At 46.9% G+C, this 26,301-nt stretch overlaps 1 protein-coding gene across 1 annotated transcript in view; it reads left to right on the plus strand.

The window, feature by feature from the left end:
- SLC14A2 (solute carrier family 14 member 2) overlaps positions 1 to 25,880 on the plus strand; it is a 424,168-nt gene extending 398,288 nt beyond the window's left edge. Inside the window, exons 17-26 of the mRNA XM_042962175.1 lie at positions 11,353 to 11,475; positions 13,131 to 13,213; positions 13,929 to 14,088; positions 14,817 to 15,006; positions 15,360 to 15,488; positions 16,577 to 16,769; positions 19,767 to 19,914; positions 20,764 to 20,898; positions 22,012 to 22,061; positions 25,296 to 25,880. Of these exons, the coding sequence (XP_042818109.1) occupies positions 11,353 to 11,475; positions 13,131 to 13,213; positions 13,929 to 14,088; positions 14,817 to 15,006; positions 15,360 to 15,488; positions 16,577 to 16,769; positions 19,767 to 19,914; positions 20,764 to 20,898; positions 22,012 to 22,061; positions 25,296 to 25,496 (1,412 nt within the window). The 3' untranslated portion in view covers positions 25,497 to 25,880. The remainder of the gene's footprint in view (positions 1 to 11,352; positions 11,476 to 13,130; positions 13,214 to 13,928; positions 14,089 to 14,816; positions 15,007 to 15,359; positions 15,489 to 16,576; positions 16,770 to 19,766; positions 19,915 to 20,763; positions 20,899 to 22,011; positions 22,062 to 25,295) is intronic.
- The last annotated feature ends 421 nt before the right edge of the window (positions 25,881 to 26,301 follow it).

Raw genomic sequence — 26,301 nt, forward strand, 5'->3', positions numbered from 1 at the left:
CTATTTCTATCCTCATTCATGCTTTTAACTTTATTCCAACCTGACATTAATGTTGCCATACCTATTTTCTTCCTAGTGTTTTCTTATCCCTTTGTTTCAACCTTCATCATTTTCTTTTAACTGTATTTCTTAAAAATAGCATTTAGCAAAGTTTTTGTATTTAACCTAATCTTAGTGTTTCTATAATTTAATAGGATAATTTAATCTCTTCCTATTTAGTGTAACCATCAATATGCTGGTTTTACTTCTTCCACCTTACTTTATTTTGTACCATTTATTTGTGATTACTGCTTTTGCTTTTTCATTTTCCTCATTTGGCAAGTTTGATCACGTTATTATCTTTTTCTTTCTTTCCTTTGTTCATTTGGAAGATCTACCATTCTTTTCCATTTCACTAGTCATTCTGCTTCTTTCCCAACACTCATGATCAAAAGTATATTTCTCTATTATTATATAAAAACGAGATGCCAAATAGTTTACCCTGACAAGATTTCCCACTTCTCCAATGCTCCTTCCCCACTCTGAGGAACTAAAGCCCATATGCCACTTTCACTATTCTCCTCCCCTAAGCCCCCATTCTTACAATACTTTTACTTCTCCAGTATCACCCACCCCTGGATCTATGCTGAGATTATTTATCATTTTCAGTTTTTTTCTCTTACCTCTTATTTTTGCAAGAATCCTTCCTTGGCCTCTATGCCCCACATTCCCAGTAATTCTATCATTGTCCATTTGGAGTTCACTACGTATAGTGGACATGTTACTTTCTATCACTGTTTCCTCTATTCTGCACCTTCCCGTTTTGTTGTGATTCATTTGTTACTTGTTTAGAACCCTTGCTTAAATATTGAGTGTTTTGTTCAAATAATATGAGAGAATATGGGTGACGTGTTCTCAGACTCTGCACATCCACAAAGTTTCTTTGCCCTGCATGTGAATGGCATTTTGGCTGGGGGTCCCTGGGCCCCAGCCTTTCCTTCAGCTGCCTGTAACCATTGCTCTTTATTTTCTGGCTTTCAAGTGTTACAAATAAAAACTCTGATGTCAATTTCATTATTTTTTTCCTTTGTAAATAACCTGTTCTTTCTTTCTAGAAGATTGTAAGATCTTCTCCGTATCAGTGGATTTCAGGAATTTTATTAAGTAAAGCATAAGTGTGCGTCTTGTCTCATCAGTCCTGCCTTTAAATCTGCAACACTTAAATCTTTCTTCAGCTCAGCAGCTTTTCTTCCAACATTTGTCTGATTGTTGCTCTTTCTCCATCCTTTCCTTCTTCTATATCCAGAATGCCTATTATCCACGTGTTCAGTCTCCTTGACCTCTGTTCCAAGTTGCTTTACCTCCTTCGCAGTTTTTACCATTTGTATTTTTGCTTTGCTTTGAGATATTTCTTCCATTTGATCTTGCAGGTCACTGATTCAAATCCCAACAGTAGCCTTTCTTTCCTTCAATTCAAGAGATAAGTTGAATTTTTTAGCTGAAAAAATTGTATGTTTCATTTCAGAAAATCTTAGGGATGGGGACCAAACTCCAATATCCATGTATGTTTATATTGTTTTGTTGTTGTTGTGCCCAAGGCCACTTGCCAATTTTCATGAGCCAAGGCCCTAGAAATTCTGCCTTATGGTCTGACCTCATTCACTCATTCATCCAGAAGACATGTATGAGGAACTATTAATATGTTACTCAGGTCTCTACTTGACAACAAACCAGGAAAGAATCAACCCAGCTCCTGCCTTCAAGGAATTCATTTTATGGGAATTTGCTTGGCCAGGTGAATAGTCTCACCTGAGGTGATGATGAGGATAACACCACAGATTGCCTAAGTCATGTAAGTTCACAGCACCAGTTTCATTATTTTGAGTGAATTATCTGGTTAGATTGGTCTTCTGTCCAGGAAAAGTATCAAGAAAGAAGGTAAGGGTCCCAAGAAGATTTCTGTGCCTTGTCTCTTGTCCTCTATCTTGCCATTAGCTGATGCCCAAACATTCCTAGCCATCCCCTCAGGTCAGGACTTTGAACCTGTTAAAATATAAACAATCCCGGGAAGGTAACATAATAAGCATGATCAATCATTTGCATCTTAAGTTGAAGGAGTCTCTTCTGAGAATAGGTTGGATGAAAAAGGAGAAAAAGGAGGGGAAAGTAGGAAAAAAGTGGGTAGCATACTTTGAGAGAGTCTTTGGCAATGGAGGACATGCTAGGTGAGGCCAAGCTGGGTGAATGAGGTCTGAAGCCCCCTTATTTCATCAGAAATGATAATGACACTGTTATATTTGGCTTGGAGAAGAAAAGAAATGGTTAGGACCATGGCTATCTGCAGTATGAGGTAATGCACATGGAAGAAGTCAGCTTACTCAGCATTACTTTAGAGGGTAGAACAAGGACAACTAAGTGGTAATGACAAGCAGGCAGACTTTGAATCAATGGATAAGGGTGCTTTTTCTCAATGCAAGTTGTCTGAGAAATAGTCCTGTGAGACCCTGAGTTCCCTGCTTTGGCAATACAAGAACAATGGCAGTACTAGACGCCTGTTGGGAATGCTTGCTTTGGGTGGGGGTAGACCAGATGACAATGTAGCCTCTCTCTTCCAACAATAGTTTCTGTGATACTCTGGCCCTGGATTCCTATAGAGGAATGAGAAAGAAGCATCACTGAGATGACAAAAAGTTAAGAATATGGAGATCAAATGTACCAAAAGCATACCATTGTTGCCTTTACAGATTTTCCTATAGCTTGACCTTTAGCCACTTGGTTAGTTTACCAAAATGCTCAACATGGTTGTTTGTGCAGATGCAAGTTGAGGGGCCAACATCACACAACTATGCCTTGTCCTTGAATTACTGTCTCCTATCACTCTCCCCTCTCGGGGAGTTCTTCTTTGGGTCAGTCTTCTAAGATCTGCCCATTTGGAAACTCAAATATTCATGGCCTGCATTTGTAGTTACATCAAACCCATGTGCCCCAGTTTGTTTATGCTTCCTATATGAGTCTGAGCTTTGTTTCCTTGGGTCATAAAGGTTGTGAGAGTCTGGGGATAGCTATAATCCAAACTAGTTAGGAGTTGGCAGTTTCAGTGTGGGTATGCTTTCTACTCAATAAACCACAGTTTCATTTGGCAACTTGAAAGGCATTCACTTTTTATGTGAAACTGTTTTACTTGCCCGGCTTTTCCCGCCTCTTGCCATTCAAAGAAGATAGAAGAATCCATAGGGAACACTTCTGTCCCTAGTGAAACCAGAATTGCAAGACTCCAAGGAGAGAGATGAGGAATTGCTAAAAAAAAAAAAAAAAAAAAAAGAAAGAAAAGTCTTTCTTTCTTACTCTCTGTAAATGGATAAGTAGGAGCCCCCAGCCCCCTCCTACAGCTGAATGGGCTGCCGGAACAGAATTAAGTGAAGGAAGTCGCTCTTTGGAGACCATCTAACTCAGCATGCATTTATTCCACCTAAACTCTGGCCTATGCTGGAAAAATCTGACCTCCCCAAGTTTAGCCCCTAGTGGTCAGTGCATCCCTCCTCCCTCTACAAGATTGGAAGTGTGGAGTTGAATGGACCCATGAGATCTGTGAAGAAAACTTAGTTCTGATGTGAATTCTGATTGAGGCTTTAAAGAAATAATCTGTAGAGATAGATGTCTTGGGGAGCCGTGGTATCTGAGCTGCAGCCTTCAGTAAGATCTATCTGGGACAAGATTCCATCTTGATCTTCTGTCTTACAGGACAGCACTTGATTGCCCCACCCTTAGTGTGTATGACAGATACTCTACATGTCTAAGTTGCCCACGGGCTGCATGTGAGCTTGTGAATGGCTCCTCAGAATTATTTCCTGTCTTTTCACACCAGTTACATGTTGTGCTCAGATGGCATATTTCCTGTCACTTCTAGGGCGGATGGATGCTTAGGGGTCTGGAGGGACTACACCACAAGAAGTTCAGGAGCCCTCAGGAAAGACCAGAGCAAGAGGATAACAGATAGGGCATGCAGGGCTGAACCAAGGACTGCCAGCTGGGGAACAAGGAAAAGTGTCATTGGCAGACATCCATGGGCCCTGAGCTAGCAACACCAAAGTAGGGACCCTGCAGGGGACTGATCTCTAGTCAGCTCCACACCTGTCCCTGGAATGTTGGGCCCTCCAGCTCCTCCCCCCTTTGTTTGCTTTCCTTCTTCAGAAGGATCTCCGTGATCAGGACCCTTCTTTGGCAGTTCTAAAACACCTGGCATGGTGGGAAGGGGGCCTTTGACGTCAGTGGGGAGATTGTCTACTCAGGTGTAGCTAATTTCCTCAGTGTGAGGTTTTATTTCTAAACCTGGGTAGGCCACCTCACACCCCATCACTGACAGAGTATGTGTGTGTGTGCATGGAAGGGGTGCAGCAGGGGGGAGGTACACAAACCTGGGGCTGGCTGGGGCGGGGGTGGGGGGAATGATGCTTGACCCATCATACCACAAAGCCAAACAAAACATGTTTAGATTGGGCCCCCCTCCTCAAACTCCAGCCCACCAGACCCCACAGCCCTATGGGATGTGGGAGGGCCATCTTTCCTAATATATAGACCTCAAGTCCTTTCTGGAGGCAGGAGTTAGGTCATGCCCTTCTTGCTCTGAGAGGGTCTCATGGTGAGTCCCTGGGACCCCCATCAGGAAAAGTCAGAAGGAGGACAGGTCTGAAATTTTCCACAGAACCAGAAAGACAGCATCTATTATTGGACTATGCAGAAATTTCCATCAAGATGCTGATGGCAATACTGTTCCCCAGCCTGTGCCCTGCCTATATGGGGAATTAAGGGAGTTTATTGAGGTTCGAAGGCAAATTGGCCCCCTGAGGAGACAACACTTAGATGATTACTTTAAAGGCAAGTGCTAGAGCGAGTTTCTAATGAAAGGAGTAATTTAGGAAGGGCAGGGAAGCTCCTACTACACAATCCTTCGCTCTGCCCCTTTAAAGGAAACCTGCCTGATCAAAGCAGGTGGGAAAACCATGGTAGCCAGAGCCAGTCCTCCTCAGGGTGTGTAGAAGGTAATCTTTTGTCAGGAAGGCCAGTGTGAGAGCAAGCTGCAAAAAGAAGATTTGTCTTTCCTCTCCCTCCTCCTCCATGATACCCTTTCTCAACTGGAAGACGTGTGCCAGGCATAGGATCAAGGAATGTAAAGTGAACTTACAGAGGACCAGCAAGAGGATGGGCAGAAGGGATCCAGGAAGCGAAGGGCTTTGGGTTTAGAGGAAAGTCCAGCATCCGGAGTTGAGGACCAGAAACTCCACTCAGTCTGAAAGAAGCTTCTTGCCACATCCCAATGGTCTAGATTCCTCCAACCCTGTGCATAACATCAAAAGGAGCCCAGGTAAGAGGTCTTGTGGGAGAGAACTGAACCGTAGGTCCCCCCACCCCCACCCCAGCCAACAAGACCATCTGACTTTTCAAAGGAAGAGACAAAAAAAGAAAGGCTGATCTTTTTATCCCTTTCTTCTGTTGAGCTGTGGTGTCTGGGGAAGCTAGTCCTGAGATGGGGAATGTTACTAAGTATTCTAAAGAGAGTTTAGATTCTGGAAGCTTCTAGCTGAAAGAGCTATTAAATAGGTATAGTTCAAGCCTTACTTTATAGATAAGGAAACCATGGTTTGTCCGAGGACCTGTCCAGATGATAAAAGAGCCTGGAAAAAAGTCCAGGGGTCCCAACTCACACCTCATGTGGTGATGGAACCACCACCTTCAATCCCCTTACTGAACTAGCTGCCCACTGGGTGAGCCTTCACACTATTTGTTATCCTTTCCACAATTTTGTGACCCAATGCTCTGACATCAGTGTGGTTCCTGGGGCAGCACCATGTGGACTTGAACTGTGGGGAGCTAATGCAGTAAATTTGAAAACTTCCTTCCCAGGAATCATTACCTGCTGTTTCCAGGGTGGAGGTACCTGGTCCAGGCATCTTGGCCCCTCTCCTCAGTACCCCTTCCTCAGACATGCCAATAGAACTAGACGATCTCAGTATATACAAACATCATAACATCCCAACTTAACAACCTGTACCTCTGGTGCTCCTCTCTTACACAGCCATCTTAGATTACTGTAGACATATTATGTGCAGTACAGAGAGTGTTTCTGGAAGACAGCCACCCCATAAGGAAGATTCCAGGATATTGAAGTTATCTTATCAGAGAATGGACAACCTTGTAAGGCATGCAATCTCCTCCAAAACTGACACCAAAGGATGTGAGCTTTTGTGACCTTGCTGAGGGAAGGCTATCCTGTGAGGCTTGAAGATGCCTGTGGCCAGGCCTCTCTGTGGCCAGGCCTCTCTGCTAGCTGCCAACACCATAGCCTTGATATACCCCTTGTCTCAAACTTGTACAGCATCGACACCTCCCTTTAAGGCTAGAGGGAGAAAATCAGTTTACTCTCAAGTGCCAACTCTAAATAATTAGTATTGGTTGTCTGAGAATTGTGTTAAAAAGGAGTCTGAGGCTGTTTGGGGAACATATTGAGAGAGACTGCTATGACTAATTAGCTATGTCTGCCATAGATAATGGAGAGAAGGGAGGCAGAGGAAAGAGGATGTGGGGCAAGGGGTATGGAAACACCGCTACCAGAGAAGAAGCTGGTGTACAATGGCCCAGAACTTTCCCTGGCCTTTTATTTGGTGTCACAGATGCAATGATACACAGGTGGGTTTGGAGTGGGGGGGTGGGGTTGGGAGGTAACTCTTGTTTTGGGAGGAGTAACAAATGGATCTTGATGGTAGGTTCCAGATGTTCCATATGTTGGACATTGTAAGTGATGTGTGGATGGCATCGATCCACCTGCAGGAGACAGTAACACCTGTTCAAAATCTGAGGAAGACAACTTGTAGAAATAATTTCGGTGTGGGCCTGCTTGATTAAAGATTGACTTTCAGTAAGATGGACTAGATCAGTTTTCATCCTCTGAACGATGTCATACATGGTTTGGGTTTGCTCGGTTCCTCTCAAAGAAATTACAATAGGCTTCAAAATTGTATTTGACAGCCTCCTCTACAAATTCTTTTTTAGCCCTGGTATTTGAATGGTTGACATTTTCTGTACGTTCGACGTCAGTAGAGGCATAAGTACTATGGGACACTGCTCTCCAGAAAGTGTTTCTGAACAAATACTGTGGCTCATAACTGTTCTTTCCTTGTGTGAGTCAACGGGAGGAAAGCGTTGCTGGACTCTTGCCCATAAAAACACAGGATGGTGGCAATCCTCGAGGGCGGACACAGTGCCCCTGAAATGGCAGTGTGAAGCTACATGCATTGGGATGCTTAATAAAGCTTGTCAGAGTAGGAGAGCCGTGGCTCCTACACAAGGCAGGCAGGCCGAGGAGTTAGTGAGCCGCTAAGGTTTACCCACGGGCTATGAGGGACAGAGCTTTCCAACCGTGTATAGCAGAGCACACAGAGCTGGGCTGGCAGAGCAACCACTGGCCCTCCGAGGGGCCAGGTGTGCCTGGTGGGGCCGGAGTCCGAGGGCCTACGCCCTCTGGCCATAAACAACATTATCTATTTACTGCACCGTGCCACACACTATTTTCTATGTGTGCCATGATGTTAGGGGCAGAAAAAGTGAGTTATGAACAAAATTGCTCTTGGGCTATAGAACACCCAGCCCCACCTCTGAACCACTTAGGCCTTTGTGGCCACCCAGAAGGAACCTATGGAACATGCCGGTTATTGAAAACAAATCCTATCAAGCATGCTCTCTGTCTTCAGTGACCTGTTTCTTTCTCTGTAATTAACCGGGTTCTTCCAGCCACTTTCACAGTATTCCTGGGTTTCTGGTTGGTTGGTCATAGATGGCCAAGCATTGTATCACCATTTATAAACTTCCCTTCTTGTATCCAAGTACCACGGAAAATAATCAGCTCTTACCCTGTAACCTGCAAAGCCCTACACAACTCAGCTATTACCTCTGTCAACCAATGAAAGACTCTCACCTTTATTTCAATATTTATCAAGCATTTAACAATTATGATGAGATGTATTATTCTTAAAAATAGTTCACACCTTGAAATATCCAATGATTGTTTGTTATACCATTCAGAGACTAAAATGTGTAGTATAATTACCCCTCATCAATTTATTCAGCAAATGCTTCTGAGTGCCTACAGAATACCAGGCTTATGGTAAGTGCTGGGGGAGCCGAGACAATCAGGTATAACCCAGGCTTCCAAGGACCTCACCATCCTGTGAAGGTGACAGACAAGAACACATAATTGACACTTGACAAGGTAAGAGTCAGTGAAGGCAGGTATAAAATGCCAGGTGTGCACTGGGACCAGGAGCCCTTCTGACTGAAGGAGGCAGAGGGTCATGTGCCATCTGAGGGACGTGGCCTCACTGAAAAGGTATCTGATATGTGAGCCCTGCAAAATATTTCCCAGAGCCTTTTGTCTTATCTTCATAACAACATGAGATCGAAATGGAGGGTACCCCTCCAAAATATCTGCCATAGTTCCATATATTGAGTTTGCAAGGGCTGCCTATGGCATCTACACATTTCTTTCTGAGAGCCATGCCTGCATTGGAGAAACTGTCAATGAAAAACGCCATGCAGAGATGAGTGAGTCTGGTTCCTGGCCAGTGTTACTGTTGTTTTCTTTGTATCCCCCACCACATCAATGGAACATTTATTTTTGGAACATTTGATAGATGTGTTCATGATATTCTTGAAATCGCCTTTATCCATTATGAAAGTCCTGGGAATCTGACCCAAAAGCAGCAGTAAACTGCTATCCCCTTATCTTTAAGTATTTTCACAGCCGCGGGAAATGTGTTACTTTATCTCCAGTCTTCTTGGTGGCAATGTTCCCGCTTTTCTTTCTCAACTGTTATCCAGCACAGCCAGAGGGGCCACTGCCCTCCACCTGGAGGTGGAGCCCAGCACCCCAGTAATACCCGTCTGAGACCCAGAGCCAACCCTGTGTCAGGCCATATGTGGTGCCTCGTCCCCAGCTCACCCTAAATAAAGACCAAAGTAAGTTGCCAAGGGAAGGAAAGATATTTCTTGTTTTTGCTTTTTGTGGCTGAGACATCAATGCTAGGAACACATAGTAATATGGGCCCTGCCCCACTTTCCTGGGACCTAAGCAGGTAGCAGAATCTGGGAGGCTAAAAATGAAGGGCCAGGGCATGAAAGGTGAGCCAGACCTTCTGCAGCCATTTATAGAGCCTCAAATCAGGTGTCAGGAGAGCTGGGAGCAACTCCTGGCTGTGCTATGATTAATGAATGGTGTGACTTTGGTAAGTTGATATTTCTGGACACAAGAGGTAGAGTGTGATCTTGAAACTCCATGCAATTCTCGGTCTAGGAGGCTAAGGTAAAATATTCCTCCGCCCAGGTGTGGCTGGGGCAGCTGACACTCCACATATAAGGAAGGAGAAGCAATGGGCCAGCAGAAGGGCCCTTCTAGCCTGGCAGATGCACACTTGGGATAGGTGCTCTGGGAGAATGCCCCACTTTATCAGGTGATGTATGATACCCCCTTGTCCCTTGGTGCAAAACCTGTCTGCACAGGTGTCCTATGGCAGGCTTATGTTCCAGGTGTATCTCAAGCATGGGATCGGGGTTGGGGGGGAAGGGAGGCTTCTCCAGCATGGGGAGTTATGGCCCGATGCTGACCCACAGACAGGATGCTGAAATAGTTTCTTCCCCACCCTGAGCCTAGAGGAAATGGACATGGTTGCATGTTTTACCTTTGAATCTGAGAAGATAGACAAAACCCCTCTCCTTGCTCATATGTGTCCCACATACTCTCTGGTTGTTGGTCTTGCTATATTCTAAGCTTTGCTAAAGCCATTTTTATCTGAGAAGTGTGATCTAGACCAGTTTTTCAACTTCAGTGTGCACGCAAGTTAGCTGGGGATCTGGTTTAAAAAAGATTCCAAGTCGGTCAGTCTGAGATGGGACCCAAGAGTCTGCATTTGATGTCCGTGGAGCTGGCCCACAAACCAGACTCTGAGCAACAAAATGCAGAGGAAAGGGTTGGGGGCTGAGAGTCACATGGCTCACTGTTTGTAGGTAAGCTTCAGAAACCATGTCGAGCCTCAGTTTTCCAGTTTGTGCAGATAACAATGCCCAGGTGCTATTCCAAACCACTAAATCATCTAACTCTAGAGTCCACTGGAGCTCCAAGCAGAAAGTGTTAAGGGGTGCCTAGGTGGTTTAGTTGGCTAAGCGCGACTTTGGCCTGGGTCCAGATCTTGTGGTTCATGGGTTTGAGCCCCATGTTGGGCTCTGTGCTGACAGCTCAGAGCCTAGAGCCATTTCAGATTCTGTGTCTCCCTCTATCTCTGTCCCTCCCCTGTTAGCATTCTCTCTCTCTCTTTCTCTCAAAAATAAGTAAACATTAAAAAAAATGTTAAAGAATGTGTTAAAGCTGCATACTTAGGGACCACCAAATACTCCAGCTGATCAATGTGGGGTGGGCACAGGAACGAGCATCCCAGCAAAGCCGCCAGGGTGACTTGATGGTGTCGATTCTCAGACCCAGCTTTGAGAAACCCTGTCCCAAGTGAGGAGCGTGCTGTGCTCCCCCATGTGTGGAAATCTGAAATAATAAAGTTCAGCAGAGGGTTTACTGTAGCTGGTCATAGCCCCAGACCCTTACCTCCCCATAGACTCATGCTTGTCAAACTTTAATGTACACAGAAACAGCTGGGGAATCTTGTTGAAGTACAGACTCTGATTCTGACAGTCCGGTGGAACCTGAGATTCTGCATTTATAACATGCTCCCAGATGAGTTTGATGATGCTGATCCCAGGACCACATTTTGAGTAAGAAGAACCCACATTAGTGATTCTCAACCCAAGCTACTCACTGGAGCTATCTTTTAAACAAAATGGGCATTTAAAAACTTTAATTTTTTAAATTGGTCCGGGATAGGGTTCCTGCATCTTTTAAGGCACGCTGGTGGTTCCAAAGGGCCGCCAAGATTGAGGAGCTGCCACACACACCTCCTGCCACAGATGGCGGACAAGGCACTGGCTGAAGGGCAGAAACGGCAGCCAGCTCAGGTCCACCATCCACGCTGGCCAAGGCCCGGTTAAGTAGGTCTTAGGGTAGTTTCTTGCTGGAGTAATAAGGCAGACTGGCTCTTGACATGTCTATGCGTCTGTGATATGGTTTCTGCAGGGAAAGGAAGTGGATGTTTTAGCGGGAGGAAGGGGGGAAGATGCTGCTTGCATCCAATGCACCAGTGTGATTACTAATGAAGCTTCAGAGCACACCGCGCCTGCCTTTCCAGCTTCTGCACGTGATTTTCCCTGCGCTGCCTGCCTGGCTCTTACAGGGTACAGGCCAGGGCAGACACCGACCTGTCTTATTTTGCCCCTGGCCAGGTGTTGGTGGGGAGCAGCCAGCCACAACAAGCCCAAGGGCCGATGAGGGCTCAGAAGCCGTGCCCCCCAAGCCCAGGAGCGTGTTCCACATCGAGTGGTCATCCATTCGGAGAAGGAGCAAAGGTGTGTACTGCCTCCTCCTTGCTTTCGGGTCCTCAATTTACTCATCTCTAGAATGGGGACAATGGCAGTACCTACTTCATAGGGTAGTAGGGAGAGACATGAGGACCAGGCTCATTCTTATCACACCCAACCTCTGACCACAGCCATGACCCCAGTGTCTATACCCTCCCAGGAACAGGGGGATGCTGGAACTGGGACAGGCAGCCGACTCTATAGGCCTTGACTACGTATTGGAATCACCTGCATCCCATCCCTGGAGACACCAATCTAATATGTCTGGGGATTAGCCAGGGTGGGCATAAGGATCTCTCAAAGCTCCCCATGAGATTCTAATTTCTGCCAAGCCACAAACTACTGATGACCTACAAGATTAGAAGTGAAATTTTTTATCTACAGCAGCAGTCAAGATATCAAGGCCAAGGAAACAGATGGAGAGCCACAGAGGGAAGGGGGCTCCCAAAGGCCAAGAGGGGAAGGTCCAGAGGGCAGCCAAAAATGAGCAGGTGGGGAAGCCAGGGAGGAGTCAGGGGAAGCGGGGGTACAAGGAATCCTCCCCAATCAGATTCAAAGGCAGCCACGTGAAGAGCCAGGGCAGAAGGCTAATCTAATTTTGCCCCTTAAATCTCAGGGAGGGGAACCAACCTGCCCAGAGTCACACAGCTGGCAAGGGACAAAGTGGGGGAGGACCTGTTAGTGTCCTTTTTACAAACCGCGTGCTTCCCAGAAGATGCATTAGTGATATTCTTGCATTTGCACTTGCGCATCTAGGCCTCGTTGTTTCTCACCAAAAGTGGCCATCCCAGAGACACAGGCCTGGGGTGGTGTGGGAAAACATCACACAAGATGGAGAGGGCATTGAGTTAGCTCGAGGACCCTCTATCCTGGGGGTTTGTATTTGACAGGTGCCACTAGCATGTCAAGGAAGACTGTGTGGCTTTCTTCTAACAATCCCCCTCCAAACATCCTCTATCACTGTGGTTGGGGGCCGAGGGGGTGGGGAGCACTAGCAGAGCGTGCAAAGGAAACTGAGATATGGGTTTCATGGGAATTGCTCAACGGAAGACAGAGGGGGGCTTCACACACAAGCAGCAGGTCCATCAGGGTGCCATGCACCTGGCCTCAACGTCTAGAGGAGTTTTCTTTGCTCCCACCCTTTCTTTCAAAGATTCCAAAATTAGTTTGTTTCTTCTGCATAGTGCAACTTCCCCAAAACACTGTTATTTGCAGCCCCTGCCCTTTCAAAAGTGGGCACATGGTGCCATTGATGGATCTTTCTAGTGCTTAGGTTCCCTGAAAGCTCATGAATTCAGTGGGAATGGTCCCTTCAGTCTGAAAATACAGGGTGTTCAGAGCCCAGCCTGCCATCCTCACACTTGACCACAAGAGGGAACCAAAGCACCAAGGCCGAAACACTCAAGTCTCAGAACTCCCTAAATTCCTGTATAAAGTGTCCTGCTTACATGGGGATGTACATTTTTTACCCAAAGTGAGAACCCAAATGGGTTCTTGACCAGTAAAATGAAAAGGGGTCTTCCAGCTGCAAGATACAACAGTTCTGGGCTTCCTCAAGTGGAATAGGAAAACTGTAAGAATTTGCTGCTAATACGCCAGGGTAGAGGTGTCCTAATTGATGATGTGCTTTCTTTCAACTCCAGTGTTTGGAAAAGGCGAACACCAGGAGAGGCAAACCAAAGACCCTTTTCCCTATCAGTACCGGAAGCCCACGGTTGAATTGCTGGTGAGTAAAGAGTGGCCTGAATTGGGCAGGGTCCTACAGACACAGAACCTGCAGCAGATTAGGGAGAGAGGGCCAGAAAAGATGTTTCTTGAATTCATATTTCCAGAAACATAATTACCTGGGATAAAAATGTCTATTTTTCATAGTCTACTTTATAAAATTTCATATCCCTTTTATTTGAATTAGTTATCTGTCTTCTCTAAATCTGGCATTCAAGCATTTGGGAAACAAGCTGGTACCAATTTTCAAAAACAGATTCTTTATATGTTTAATTTTATGGACAGTTAAATTTTAAAGACTAGACATGTTGGGGGGTGTGGAATAAGGAATAAGTTCACCTGGAAAGAGTGTGGTATAGTAGAAGTAATGGTTTAATAAAGAGTCTAAAGGTCTGTGATTAAATATCGATTCTGCTGTTTGACCTTGACCTTTGCCAATGAGAACCTTCCATCCAGGCCCTAGCCCTCACCCATAGAATGAGGATAAATACAGTATCCTGTTGTACTGCAAGGTTGTTGGCCATATTAAGTGAGGTAACATGTCAAACAAGACAAAAGGTGCTCTAGTCTACAGAAACATGGAGATGATTAAACAGCAATTTCTCTAAATAGCAAATGAAAATATTAGCTTGGCCCCAGAGCCAGCACAGGTGTCGCTTCTCAGGGTGAGAAACACAGGATGTGGGGGCGTCTTTCTGTCTCTTGTCCCCGGGCAGGATCTAGACACCATGGAGGAGAACACTGAGATAAAGGTGGAAGCGAACGTTTCCAAGACTTCCTGGATTCAGAGTCACATGGCCGCCAGTGGGAAGAGGGTCAGCAGAGCCCTCAGCTACATCACAGGGGAGATGAAGGAGTGTGGTGAGGGTCTTAAAGGTAAAGGTCCTGAGAGCAAAGCCCTTGACCCTACCCCTAAAGTGTCACTTCCAGCCGTCCCCAGAAGGCACAGTGCCTTCTTGATAGACTAGACTGAGTGCCATTTCGGTCTTTTAGAAGGGACAGGGATTTTGCTGGTAGGACACAAATGCAGTCTCTTGGGGTAGAAATACAATACATGTCAGTGTGTGAGCTCTCATTTCTGAATGTTAGTAGTTGTGCTCAACAAATATCCCATCAGGGGATGGGCATTTAGGCATGGGATTCTAGAGTCAGCGTTCTAAAAAAGTGCCCACCCTACAGATGACTCTTGGAAGAATTATATCTACTATTCAGATAAGTTCTTTCTAGGAATCTTCCCAGGGCTCAGACCATGGGTTTGACACCCTCTGGGCAGCAAAAGAATTATCTTTTTGGATATGTCTTCTTGAAAATTCATGCTCCTATCACAGAGACATAGATAGCTCAGGGTACCTTATCCCCACTGCTTGAAAAACAACCTAAAGACCACAACCAGCTGGTGATGGGTCTGAAGAGTTTTCTGGGCAGTCAAACACCCTCTTGGGTTCTTGGTTCACCCTCTTCTGGGGCAGGTGACAGCAGAGGCTGGTGCCCTGGGAACCCACATTGGACATGGAGCTTCCCCGACCCTCCATCCGCCCACTGAAGTCTCCCCCAGGGCCAGCACACCTGAGCATTGACCGACTCCCTGCCCTGGTTCATTTTAGACAAATCCCCAGTGTTCCAGTTCCTTGACTGGGTCCTCCGGGGCACGTCACAGGTGATGTTTGTGAACAACCCCCTCAGTGGCATCCTCATCGTCCTTGGCCTCTTCGTCCAGAACCCCTGGTGGGCCATCTCCGGCTGCTTGGGAACTGTTGTGTCCACTTTGACAGCCCTCATCCTGAGCCAGGACAGGTAAGTTCCAGGAGACCCAGGGTCCAAGCATGAAGCCAGAGGTCGCTTCCCGTGGGGACCATTTCCCATCTCCTTACTGCTGGCCTCCAAGCTCAGAAACTCCTCAGAATAAGGACACTAATAACTAAACACAACCGTCCCCTGATTATTTGGTAACATCTACACACTGTCCAGGGAAATGCAAAGGGTTGATGTCTTCCCTTCCCATCCCCAGAGGAGCCATCTGCTTGAAGGTGTGTATGCAGTCAGGCCCCAGGTGAGGAAAATGTGAGTCAGAAGGAAAAGCAAGAAGGCGGTGGCCCTCCTCAGCCCTGGGGAGTCCCCCCTTCACCAGCCCTCCTCCATCCCCCCAGGTCCGCCATCGCAGCAGGACTTCACGGCTACAACGGGGTGCTGGTGGGGCTGCTGATGGCTGTGTTCTCAGACAAGGGCAGCTACTACTGGTGGCTTCTGTTCCCTGTCGTCATTATGTCCATGTCTTGGTAAGTGTCCTCCTAAGGCTGTGGGTGCAGTCAAGGGCTGCCAACCTCTTCATCCCAGCTCCCCAGGTGTCTGTCTAAACTCAATCTTAAGGTGGCGTTGACTTAGCTCTCACAGAAACATCCACTGCAAATAACTGCTAATGTCATGCAGCGACAGCACTGTGCCAGGTGATCTGCGGGCACTCTCATTACCTACCGTTCTTGACTCTTTTTTTCTTTTAATTTATTTTTAAGAGAGAGAGAATGAGCTGGGGAGGAGCAGAGAGAGAGGGAGAGAAAGAGAATCCCAAGCAGGTCCCGTGATGTCAGCACAGAGCCTGATGTGGGGCTCAAACTCACAAACTGTGAGATCATGACCTGAGCCAAAACTGAGAGTCAGACGCTTAACTGACTTAGCCACCCAGGAGCCCTTCTTTACTCTTTTTTTTTTAAGACTTAACAGGGTTTCTGGTCCTACTCAACCAGAGGACAGAGAAAGGTGAAAAGCCACCCTACAGCTTCCTGTCAGTTTCTGGAAACCTTCTCATTCCTCCTGCCTCCCCCCCCCCCACCACACCTAGCTTTTTCCTGTCCTTAGAATCCCCTGACCAGACTGAGACAACCTCCTAGGGTGGGCTAAAGGACCAGCCACCAGACAGAGCCCTCAGAGGATCAGGGCTCAGCTCCCCTTCTCCTCCAGAAATTATAGGACACTCTGGATGGAGGCTTGGTACTCTTAGCTGCTCAACAAACATTTGTTGAATGAATGGATGAATGGACGAATGAATGAGATCCCCCTCCCTGGTCACTCCCCCAGCTTGTCCTCTCTCCTCATGCCTGAGCGTGGAGCTATATGACTTATCAAGGAAGTTCTGTGACCCCTTGCCTTAGGTCTTCCCACTTTCTGAAATGGAGCCTGGGCATCTGCCCCATCACCGTGCCAGGCCCATGGAGGGGGCCAGAGGGAGACCTGCTCAGGACCAGTCAGCCTCAGAGAACATACCCAGCGGGCTGCTTTTCCTCAGGAAAGTCCAGGGGCCCCTCTACTCCTGCTCAGTCTAGTGTCAGGGCCGAAGCTTCTTGAACAGTCTTTTATGTTTCTGTTGCAGCCCCATCCTCTCCAGTGCCCTGGGCACCATCTTCAGCAAGTGGGACCTCCCCGTCTTCACGCTGCCCTTCAACATCGCTGTGACCCTGTACCTGGCAGCCACCGGCCACTACAACCTCTTCTTCCCCACGATGCTGCTGCAGCCTCCATCCTCCGTGCCCAACATCACCTGGTCAGAGGTCCAAGTGCCCTTGGTAGGTAACACGGAAGCAAGAAGGCAGCGTCTGTCCAAATGCAATGTTAAAGTGGCATTTACTGACTCTGCACATCAGAAGCATCCACAAGTGATGACTATTAACAATCATACCATACAAAGCAGTGGACGTGCAGTATCTCATTAGCCACCATCCTTTTCCTTTCTTTTTCTAGAAGCTAACAAGACTATTTCTGGTGCCACACTGTCATAGCACAGAGGAAAACACTGAGGCCTGAGGTCACACAGCTAACTAGTGAAGAGCAAAGTCAAGATTAGCACTCTAGGGGAGCCTGGGTGGTTCAGTTGGTTGTGCGTCTGCCTTCGGCTCAGGTCATGATCTCACGGTTTGTGAGTTCGAGTCCTGCGTCAGGCTCTATGCTGACAGCTCAGAGCCTGGAGCCTGCTTCGATTCTGTCTCCCTCTCTCTCTGCTCCTCCCCTACTTGTTCTCTCTCTCTCTCTCTCTCTCTCTCTCTCTCAAAAATAAATAAACATTAAAAAAAATTTTTTTAAAGATTAGCACTCTGGCCTCCTGACTGTTAGAACTGGTTTCTTTCCTTTTTCCTTTTGGAAAAAGTCTTTTTGATGCTTTCTTCCAGTTTTCATTCAACTTACATTGTCTATTTCCTTCCATCAATCTCACTGAACCATTAAAGGCATACATGTCACACAGCCACCTGTGGGCTAAAGTCTCTGTTCCAACCTCCAGAGTTGATTCCATTGGCTTTCCAAGGTCACACCATAAAGTGCAGGTGTTCCTCCATTAAGAAACATCTATATATCAGAACTTTTAATGTTTTTTACAAGTATTTTGTATATAATGCTGGCCTCTGGAAGTCTTCCAAGATAATTAAGAAGACATTTTGTCTGAGGTTCTCCTGCATTGCATTACACTAAACTACCCCATGGTCTGGGCCCACTCTACAACTTTGTTATTGGCAATTCATCATCTAACCACAAAGCCACTTGGGCTTGTTGAGGACCTTTCAGAAATAACGATGCCTAGTTTCATTTAGCGTTTCATAGTACACAACAGCACAGCATGGTAAAAAGGACCATGCATTTACACTAATGCACATTATTTAGTAAAAGAAATATTTGTGTTAGTGTTAGCTTCATCCTTGTTGATTCGTGTGTGTGTGTGAGAGGACCCTCATGAGCCAGAGGTGAGAAAAGGTTGGCAATTCACTCCGTAGGCTTCCTTTCCATGGCATTTACCCCAGCAACATCTCTTGAAGGCATAATCGCTCTAAACCATTGGCTCTGAGGAGCTGATGTTAGGAAAGGTAAGTTTAAGACATTTTGCATTCTCTGTGCCACATGTTCAATGGAAAGATATCTAGGCATTTTGTAGAATTGAAAAACAGCTAGGGAATCCTGTACAAATATTTTAGAACCCCCAAGTTCCAAGAAAGAAAAATTCAATTTTTGGTGGTTGCCATTTTAAGAAGTAACTTTCTAGGGGCGCCTGGGTGGCTCAGTCAGTTAAGCATCTGACTTCAGCTCACCTCATGATCTCACAGTTTGTGAGTTCGAGCCTCGTGTCAGGCAATGTTCTGACAGCTCAGAGCCTGGAGCCTGCTTTGGATTCCGTGTCTCCCTCTCTCTCTGCCCCTCCCCCACTCAAGCTCTGTCTCTGACTCTCTAAAAAATAAACATTAAAAATTTTTTTAACTTTTTATAGAAGTAACTTTCTAGCCAATTAAATGGATTATAATAAGGACTAATATGTTTCATCTTTTTAACCATTCATGAGAGCCTTGAGTGTTGGGGAAACAAGTAAATGTCAGAGAGTCTAAAACTCCCAACAATGTTGAAACCCCATGAGTTCCTCAGCTCCTTGGCCACTGCAGGGCCCCCTGGAGGGTGTCACCAGCTCAGGACTAAACTGCCCAGCACCACTGCCTCTGTATGAAGCTCTCCCACCTGCCCGCCCTGACCCACGTGGTAATGCCAGAGCCCCCACCCTGTTCTCTGTTCCTGGGGTAACAGAAGACGGAGTCTGGAGGGTTAGCCCACTAGGCCAACCCACAGCCCCTTCAGTGTCCTCCTGTCTCCGCACACCCCCAGAGGGCATGGGCTGAGAGAAGAGCTGCCCCCTCCTAATATACACACACCCTCGCCCCAGGACTCTGTTTCTCCTCAGCTCACTGTCTGAGGGGTAAGACGTACCCCAGTGTCCCCTGCGTGGCCCAGAGCCCCCTCCCTTATGCACTTTCTTAGCTCAAGGGCCTTTGGCCAACCTTCCAAACCATAGGACCCCAATCCCAGTTGCTGGGGAAGGCTGCATGCCCAGGATCCTTTTCTGGAACTGCATAACACATGTGCAAGTGCCCACAAGGCAGTGGACCCTGGCCTCATCAAACCCTTCACATTTGCAGACAGGGCCCGCACCCCCTGAGATACACGGAGGCCTGATGCAAGCAGGGACTCGTCTATCAGTCACCGTTTACTTGGCTTCTCAATCAAAAACGCTCATACCATGATACTGCCTTCTCAGGGATTCTTCTCTGGATACGAGTCCAGGTGTTCACCCAGACTGAGCTAACGTGACCACAGCCCAGACACCTTAGTCTTGGAAACACAAAGGACTACTCTTTCACATAATATTCAGCCTTTTGGTCATAATTTTAGGGTTTTTTTTAAAGTTACAGGAGAGCTTTTAAACCCCAACTTTGATCAGACATCTCCTGCTTTACTGATGAATAATACCCTCAATTGAAAAGTTTTTAGTGTCTCTTCACTGGGGGTTGAGTGCCTTACACTCATGTTTCTAAAGAAAGGAAACTTAACACCCTAAACTCCTATTGTTCTAAGAACCTAAGATTAAAACAATAAGGCTTGTGTTCCTTTTAGAGTTAACCTATTTGGATAAAAATGTCTCAGAAACCTGTTGCGAACTGTTGGTGTACAAGGCTTGGCACGAATCTTTTCCAGCCAAGGTTCAAGTTGTCTCTTCTGCCTCCTTAACTGCATGTGACCCTTTGCACCTGCAGCTCTTGAGAGCCATCCCTGTTGGAGTCGGCCAGGTGTATGGCTGTGACAACCCCTGGACTGGAGGCATTTTCCTCATAGCTCTGTTCATATCTTCACCTCTCATTTGCCTACACGCTGCAATCGGCTCCACCATGGGGATGTTGGCAGGTCAGTGTCATCACTTCTGACGTGTTAATGGGCCATACGGATGTTAGTGTCTCGAGTCAGCTCCGAAGAAAATGGTGACAGGTGTTTTCGATACCCACATCCCCACCCCCGCTTATTCCTACAAACTTTCGCCCCTTCCATTGTACCCTGGTTCCCTACTTTGGGTGCCAGTGCCCTCATGTGTTTCTGAGCAAAAGCTGCCTTCCCGAAAGGATTCGGTGTTAGTTACACCTTAGTATAAATTTAAAGTTTGGAGAGGTTAATTCCAGTCATGTTTGTATTTTAAGTCTTGTCTCAAGGGATGATATTCCACTAGAGAACACGGAGATATCAGTGAAGGAGCGCCTGGGTGGCTCAATCAGTTAGCATCCAACTCTTGATTTGGCTAAGGTCATGATCCCAGGGTCGTGGGATGGAGCCCCACGTTTGGCTCCATGCTCAGCATGGATTAAGATTCTCTCTCTCTCTCTCTCTCTCCCCACCTCCCGCACCACTCGTGTGCTTTCTCTCTCTCTCTCTCTTAAAAAAATATCAGTGAAGAAGGAAAAGTCCTCTTTCTTGGCAGGGAAAGGAACTTCTCTGATTTAAAAGGCTGCAGAGTCTATGCTCAGAAGGCTCTCTTCTACCTATAACGGCATCACCACTAATACTCATGTGACTCTATGGCCATTTGTTTCCTTTAGTTATTTTTTCACTGAATAAAATCAGAAGTTCTTTTTTATAAATGCCTAAGAGGATGATTGGTCTGGGCTTTGAGAACTATGGTGGTTTTCAGGAAGGGCAGGCGAGCCCCACGAGACCCACCCCCCCCCCCCCGAACTCAACACTGATGCCTGCCTTCTCTCGCAGCCCTCACTATTGCAACGCCCTTGGACTCCATCTACTTCGGCCTGTGTGGCTTCAACAGCACGCTGGCCTGCATTGCCATAGGAGGCATGTTCTACGTCATCACCTGGCAGACCCACTTCCTGGCCATCGCCTGTGGTAGGGACCACCACTAGCTCCCTTTGCACCTTCAGCGCCACCTGTGACTGTCCCTGCGGGGAAAACCACCCTGAAGATTCTCTGGATCCCCCAAAGATAAACGGGAGGATCGTTTGCTTCACAAAAGCGTTTTTATCTAAAACGGTTTTGAGTGGTTGTTCAACGATTCACACAGTAAAAACTGTTTTCACGGAACACAGAGTGTTCAGCCACACGAAGACAGAACTTTTAGACGGTGGCTGTTTGGTTGTTGTTCATGGGTTGTCTCTGTGATTGCTACTCTCCTGGCTGGTGATTGGAGCCAACCGACAGAGCAACCCTTACCCAAATTAATCTTTATGTATAGAATTGGGTGATTTACCTCAGATATGGAGATTAACTTTAAGCACCCAAATACTCATCATTAGGTCCTTCAAATAATGCTTACGCCAGAGGAATGCTGAAGGATGTGGTCCCATGGCTACCAGCCAGGTGCTCAGTGACTCTCTAATAAAGATTTGCTGTTGTTAATATCCTGAGGACAATTGAGATGCTTTCAGTTGAGAAATTGAGAGTTCAGAAGCAAAGCCCAATTACACTTGCTCGTTTTTACAGAGCGTCACCTCTTACCGGCACGTGGCTCTTCCCAGTGGCCAGCCTGGCCGTACCCTCTGCAGGCAGAGCCGGGATGACAAGACAGTGGGCATATTTGGTCTTCCTCAGGCTTACAGAATGCTGTTCCTCCCTGGAAACCCGTATTACATTAATAACTCGCGGTGAAATATTCCAGCGGGGAGCTCTGGGATCCACTTGCCTTGGCTGTATAGTAAAATTTTCATGTACGGTTTATGCTGCTAAATGTTCCTTTGCTAGAATGCAAGGTGGTGGGACCCAAGAGAACCATAATCACTCCATTCTGGCCCTTTTTTAACAAAGTTCATCTGCTGTCTTAGCTGTACCGGCATTTGCCTGGAATTTAACACATTTCAGGGCTGTCAACTAATAGAAACATAATTCAAGTTTTATTTTAATCTGAGAGATAGCATTTGTGGCATAAAATGTCTGGGGAGATAATATGTAGACTAAGCTTGAGGCACCGTCAGTCACTGGACTGTTTCTTGGTTCTTTTCCCAGCTCTGTTTGCGGCCTACCTGGGTGCTGCGCTGGCTAACGTGCTGTCTGTGGTGAGTCAGCGTCGGCTAAGAACGTGCCACAATGCCCTTCCCCCGTTCTTTCAGCTCCCCACAGCCAATGCAAGCCTGTCCTCCGGGGACCCTTCCCCAACTCATCCTTCTCATCTCAAATCACACCGCTTGCCTCAGCACCTGCTAGACAGAAGGAGCTGGGTCTCTAAAGGTTCAAGGTCAACCACCGGTCAAACAGACCCCATTGTCAGGGGGCCAGTGGAGCTTGTTATAGAAAGACAATTTGAAGAACACTATCTTGTAACTCGAATTCTTTCGGCTGCATCATCCCCTAGAACTAGTTTTAAATCTTTATTATTTAATTTTTTTTGTATGTTTATAGATCAACTGCCCAACTAACTTATGGGCCAGGGTACATCTCCATTCATCCGTTGGCAACTAGGAGTTGAGGGGGTCATGAGGGAAGTCTCCAGGGAAGACAGGGAACCAAGGCCCAGCAATACCTGAGAGAAGCCAGCGCTGGTGGCTATGCGCACATGCACCAGTCCAAGAATCCCTTCCTTGTCTGAGCCCTAGTGTGAGGTGGTGTCTGAGACAGGAGAAGCCACATGGCCAGCCCCAGCCCCCACGTACACTGGGTAGGGCCCCCGGCCCGGCACAGAGTGTTCAGGGCTCAGCCCGCAGTTGATGCTTCCCCCTTTTAGATAAGGGTTCAAGGGCACATTTGATAAAAGCAACCAGGAAAAGTCCCAGTGGTCCTGAAGGTAGGGATGAAGGTGGGCATTTTACTCACACCTGCACAAATCCCTTCCTCACCCTTAGGGAAATTGGGCAGGTTGAACTTAGCATAGGAAGGAATTTTCTAAGCAATAGAACCCGCCTTCCCTGGTACCATCCTATGTCTCCCAGTGGGCTAAATCCTCCTCTGGGCTCTGGTGAATCTTGTACATGCCTCTGCTATGACACTTGACGTACAGTATGGTGACGAGCCTTATACATATTCTTCCTTTTCCAACTTCAGCCCATGTGCTCCTTCAGAACAGGGGCCCGGCTGTATTCTAGTCTTTATCCATAGTACCTATTACAACACCCAGCACATAATAGGTGCTCAAGAAATGATGACTGAATAAAACCCTAAGATAGCAAGCCTGCACCATGGGGAATCTAAGAGCTGGGGCTGAATGGTCAGCCATCAGAAGAATGGGCAGGTAACTAGAGCATGGGGTATGGTCTCTGCGGCTCCTTTGCTCTCCAGGCTTTCCCATCATTTGTACCCATCCTTCCACCTGACTGTCCAGCCAGTGAATATGTGTCACGTGCCTTCCCTGGGCAAGGTACTGGAAGGGATGCAAACAGGAGGCTTTTGTTTCTGATCACAGGCATTTAGAGGATGACTGGCCCTTTTCCTCTGTGGGCAGAGGAGTTAGAGGCAATACCATTCCATTTAGACTTTTTTTGAACTCGAGTTTACTTTCTGTGTGCCTACTATGTTTAGGACACTATGCTGAACACTCTCAGGGAGACAAAAAAGTGCAGGCTATTTACTCCCGTGGAAGGAATGTCCAATCTGCTTGAACAACAATATAAAAATGTCAAGTGACATTTATGAGCCCCTTCACACCCTCCACAGACAGAGCACTTGGGAGCTGCACTCCTCTGCTTCCTCACTGGCACTCATACACGCAACCCTGTCTTCCACGTGCCCCCCCCCCACTTGACAATCATGACCGCTGTTTACTGAGTGCTGAGGGCTGTTTACTGAGTCCTATATATGCACTAGGCATTAACTGTCTGAGTGGACACTGTTATCCCTACTTTACTATTGAGGAAATAGGTTTCAGACGGATGAAATAACTTTAACAAGTTATTTGGTTGGAGCTGAGATGTGGGTCTGAGATGTGAACTCCAGACCTACTTTCTTTCCCACTGTGGGGCTCCAGAGGGTTCTTCCCAAAACACACTGTGTAGTGTGAGCAGGGCTTTGGAGAGACTTGTTGGGTGGAATTCATTACTCGTGGGTATTTTTACGGCCATGGTTCTGGCTGCTGTAGTCCTTCTCCAAGTCTCACCCAGCAGTGACATCTTTGAGCAGCACATTACCGGCATTGTTATCCCCGTGGTGTTTTCTGAGGTCTTTACTGCTTATAAGGAAATGAGGTTGGGTGTGGGGGAACATGATTTGGTCAGCCTTATAGTTGAGTCTGCAGACCCCTTATCACCAAGCTCTCCACTCAAGTGATCTCAAGGAAGAGTGAGAGGTGTATTAAAAAGCCGCAGGGCATGGGCCACCTGGGTGGCTCAGTCAGCTAAGTGTCCAACTTTGGCTCAGGTCATGATCTCACAGTTTGGTTCATGAGTTCGAGCCCCACATTGGGCTCTCTGCTATAGCACAGAGCCCACCTTGGATCATCCTCTGTCTCCCACTCTCTCTCTCTGCCCCTCACTGGTCTGTCTCTGCCCCTTGCCACTCTCTCTCTGCCCCTCACTGCTCTCTCTCTCTCTCTCTCTCAAAAATAAATAAACATTTTGTTTTGAAAAGCCTCAGGGCATCTTAAGGAAGAAAAAATAGGTCAACACCATGAGAAGGAGAGCTGGGAACGGGGGAGCCCTTGAGAATAGAGGCAGCTACCCTCCACCCCCAACCCCTAGGACTAGGACATTACATCTCTGCCTCTCTCCAGATGTCTGTTCTATCTCCCTGTGTCTGTGGTGGGTTTCTTCTGCTGCACACAGCCCCCTAGCGGCCACCCAGCACTGGTTGGCTCTCTAGTCCTTTCAGACCAAAAGCCCAGTCTCTCTTAGTTCAAATTCTCAAAAGAGGATTCAACTCCCAGGCCATCTGCCTGTGGAAGTCGCATTCCTGGAGTCCAATCAGCTGTGACCAAAGAAAGATCGTGAGCTACAAAATGGCTGCCAATGCTACTCCTTCAACAGGGGCTATGGGAGAGGCAGGCAATGGTCAGTTCCTAGAGTTGAAGGTATAACCTAGCCAGACAGCCCAAGGCAAAACATGACTTCTACATAAAGCCATATTGTAATAGGGTTCCAATGCCTGCATTTTGGAGAATGTGCATCCACCTGTTGCAATTCAGGCAGACAGCACTGACATGCTTTTATTTATATTGGTCAAGAAGTATTATTCCTCTCAATACCCACAAAGCATCCCGTCCTCTACCCAGGGCTGTAGGGGAGTGTTAAGGGCTGATGAAACAGGCCAAAGCATCTGATATAATCAAGGCTTCTCGTGTGTGTCTCCTTTCTTCCCCTGCCCAGTTTGGACTGCCACCATGCACCTGGCCCTTTTGCCTCTCAGCACTCACCTTCCTGCTCCTGACGACCAACAACCCTGCCATCTACAAGCTTCCACTCAGCAAAGTTACCTACCCAGAGGCCAATCGCATCTACTACCTATCCCAGGAGAAAAACAGAAGAGCATCAACCATAACAAAGTACCAGGCCTATGATGTCTCCTAGGCTGCCTTTTCCAAAACATGTCACTGTGTACTCAGCCTTCATCAGGTCATCCAGGTCCCCAGGCTGAAGGCCACGTAAACTCCCTTTCTGTCTGTTCTGTGATTCTTTCCCCAAGCAAGCCTACACCCTAGTTTTTCCCCACATAGGGAAATACATGTCTAGTCACCATTTAGGAACCTCTCTGTTCTAAGATGTACAACATTTATCAAAGATACCATTAGTTTAGACTTCGTACTCACAACTCATACCATAAGAGCTCCCTTTGAAGGGAATTTGCCCTCTTCTGCAAAATAAGCCACATCCCTAAAGAGAACTCATCAAGAAGGGGATGGGGATTGGTGGCATGAGCCTCCAACTTAGTCATTTTATGGAGCCATGCACAGTTCCAGGAAACATGCATCTGCACAGTTCCAGGAAACATGCATCAGCCTGGAAGGCGATAGGATGGTTTGGCCCTAGCTCTGCCCCTAGGGAGCCCCTGCCATCTGGAGTGAACGCATCCCTGCTCTCAGCCTTGAATTCTTACTGGTTTCATGACAGGGAAGGATTCAGTCCCTCCCACCTCGGAAGTGTTGATTCTTCTCTCTCTCCCGTAAACTGATGAAATCAGTGTGACCATCAAGTAATTACTTTGAGTCAAGTAATAGATGGAGCGCTTACCTGGAGAAGAGGCAGGAAATTTTTAATGTTCTGAGATTTGTTCTTGAGTCACGAGAAGATGTTCTCCAGATTTGGGGTTAGGAACTTAAATTCACTGGAAATGCCAATGTGCCTTCCTTTACATAACAGAAATATTTCTGGAAAT

This window comes from Panthera tigris, chromosome D3 (assembly GCF_018350195.1).
Source record: "Panthera tigris isolate Pti1 chromosome D3, P.tigris_Pti1_mat1.1, whole genome shotgun sequence".
Lineage (NCBI taxonomy): Eukaryota > Metazoa > Chordata > Mammalia > Carnivora > Felidae > Panthera > Panthera tigris.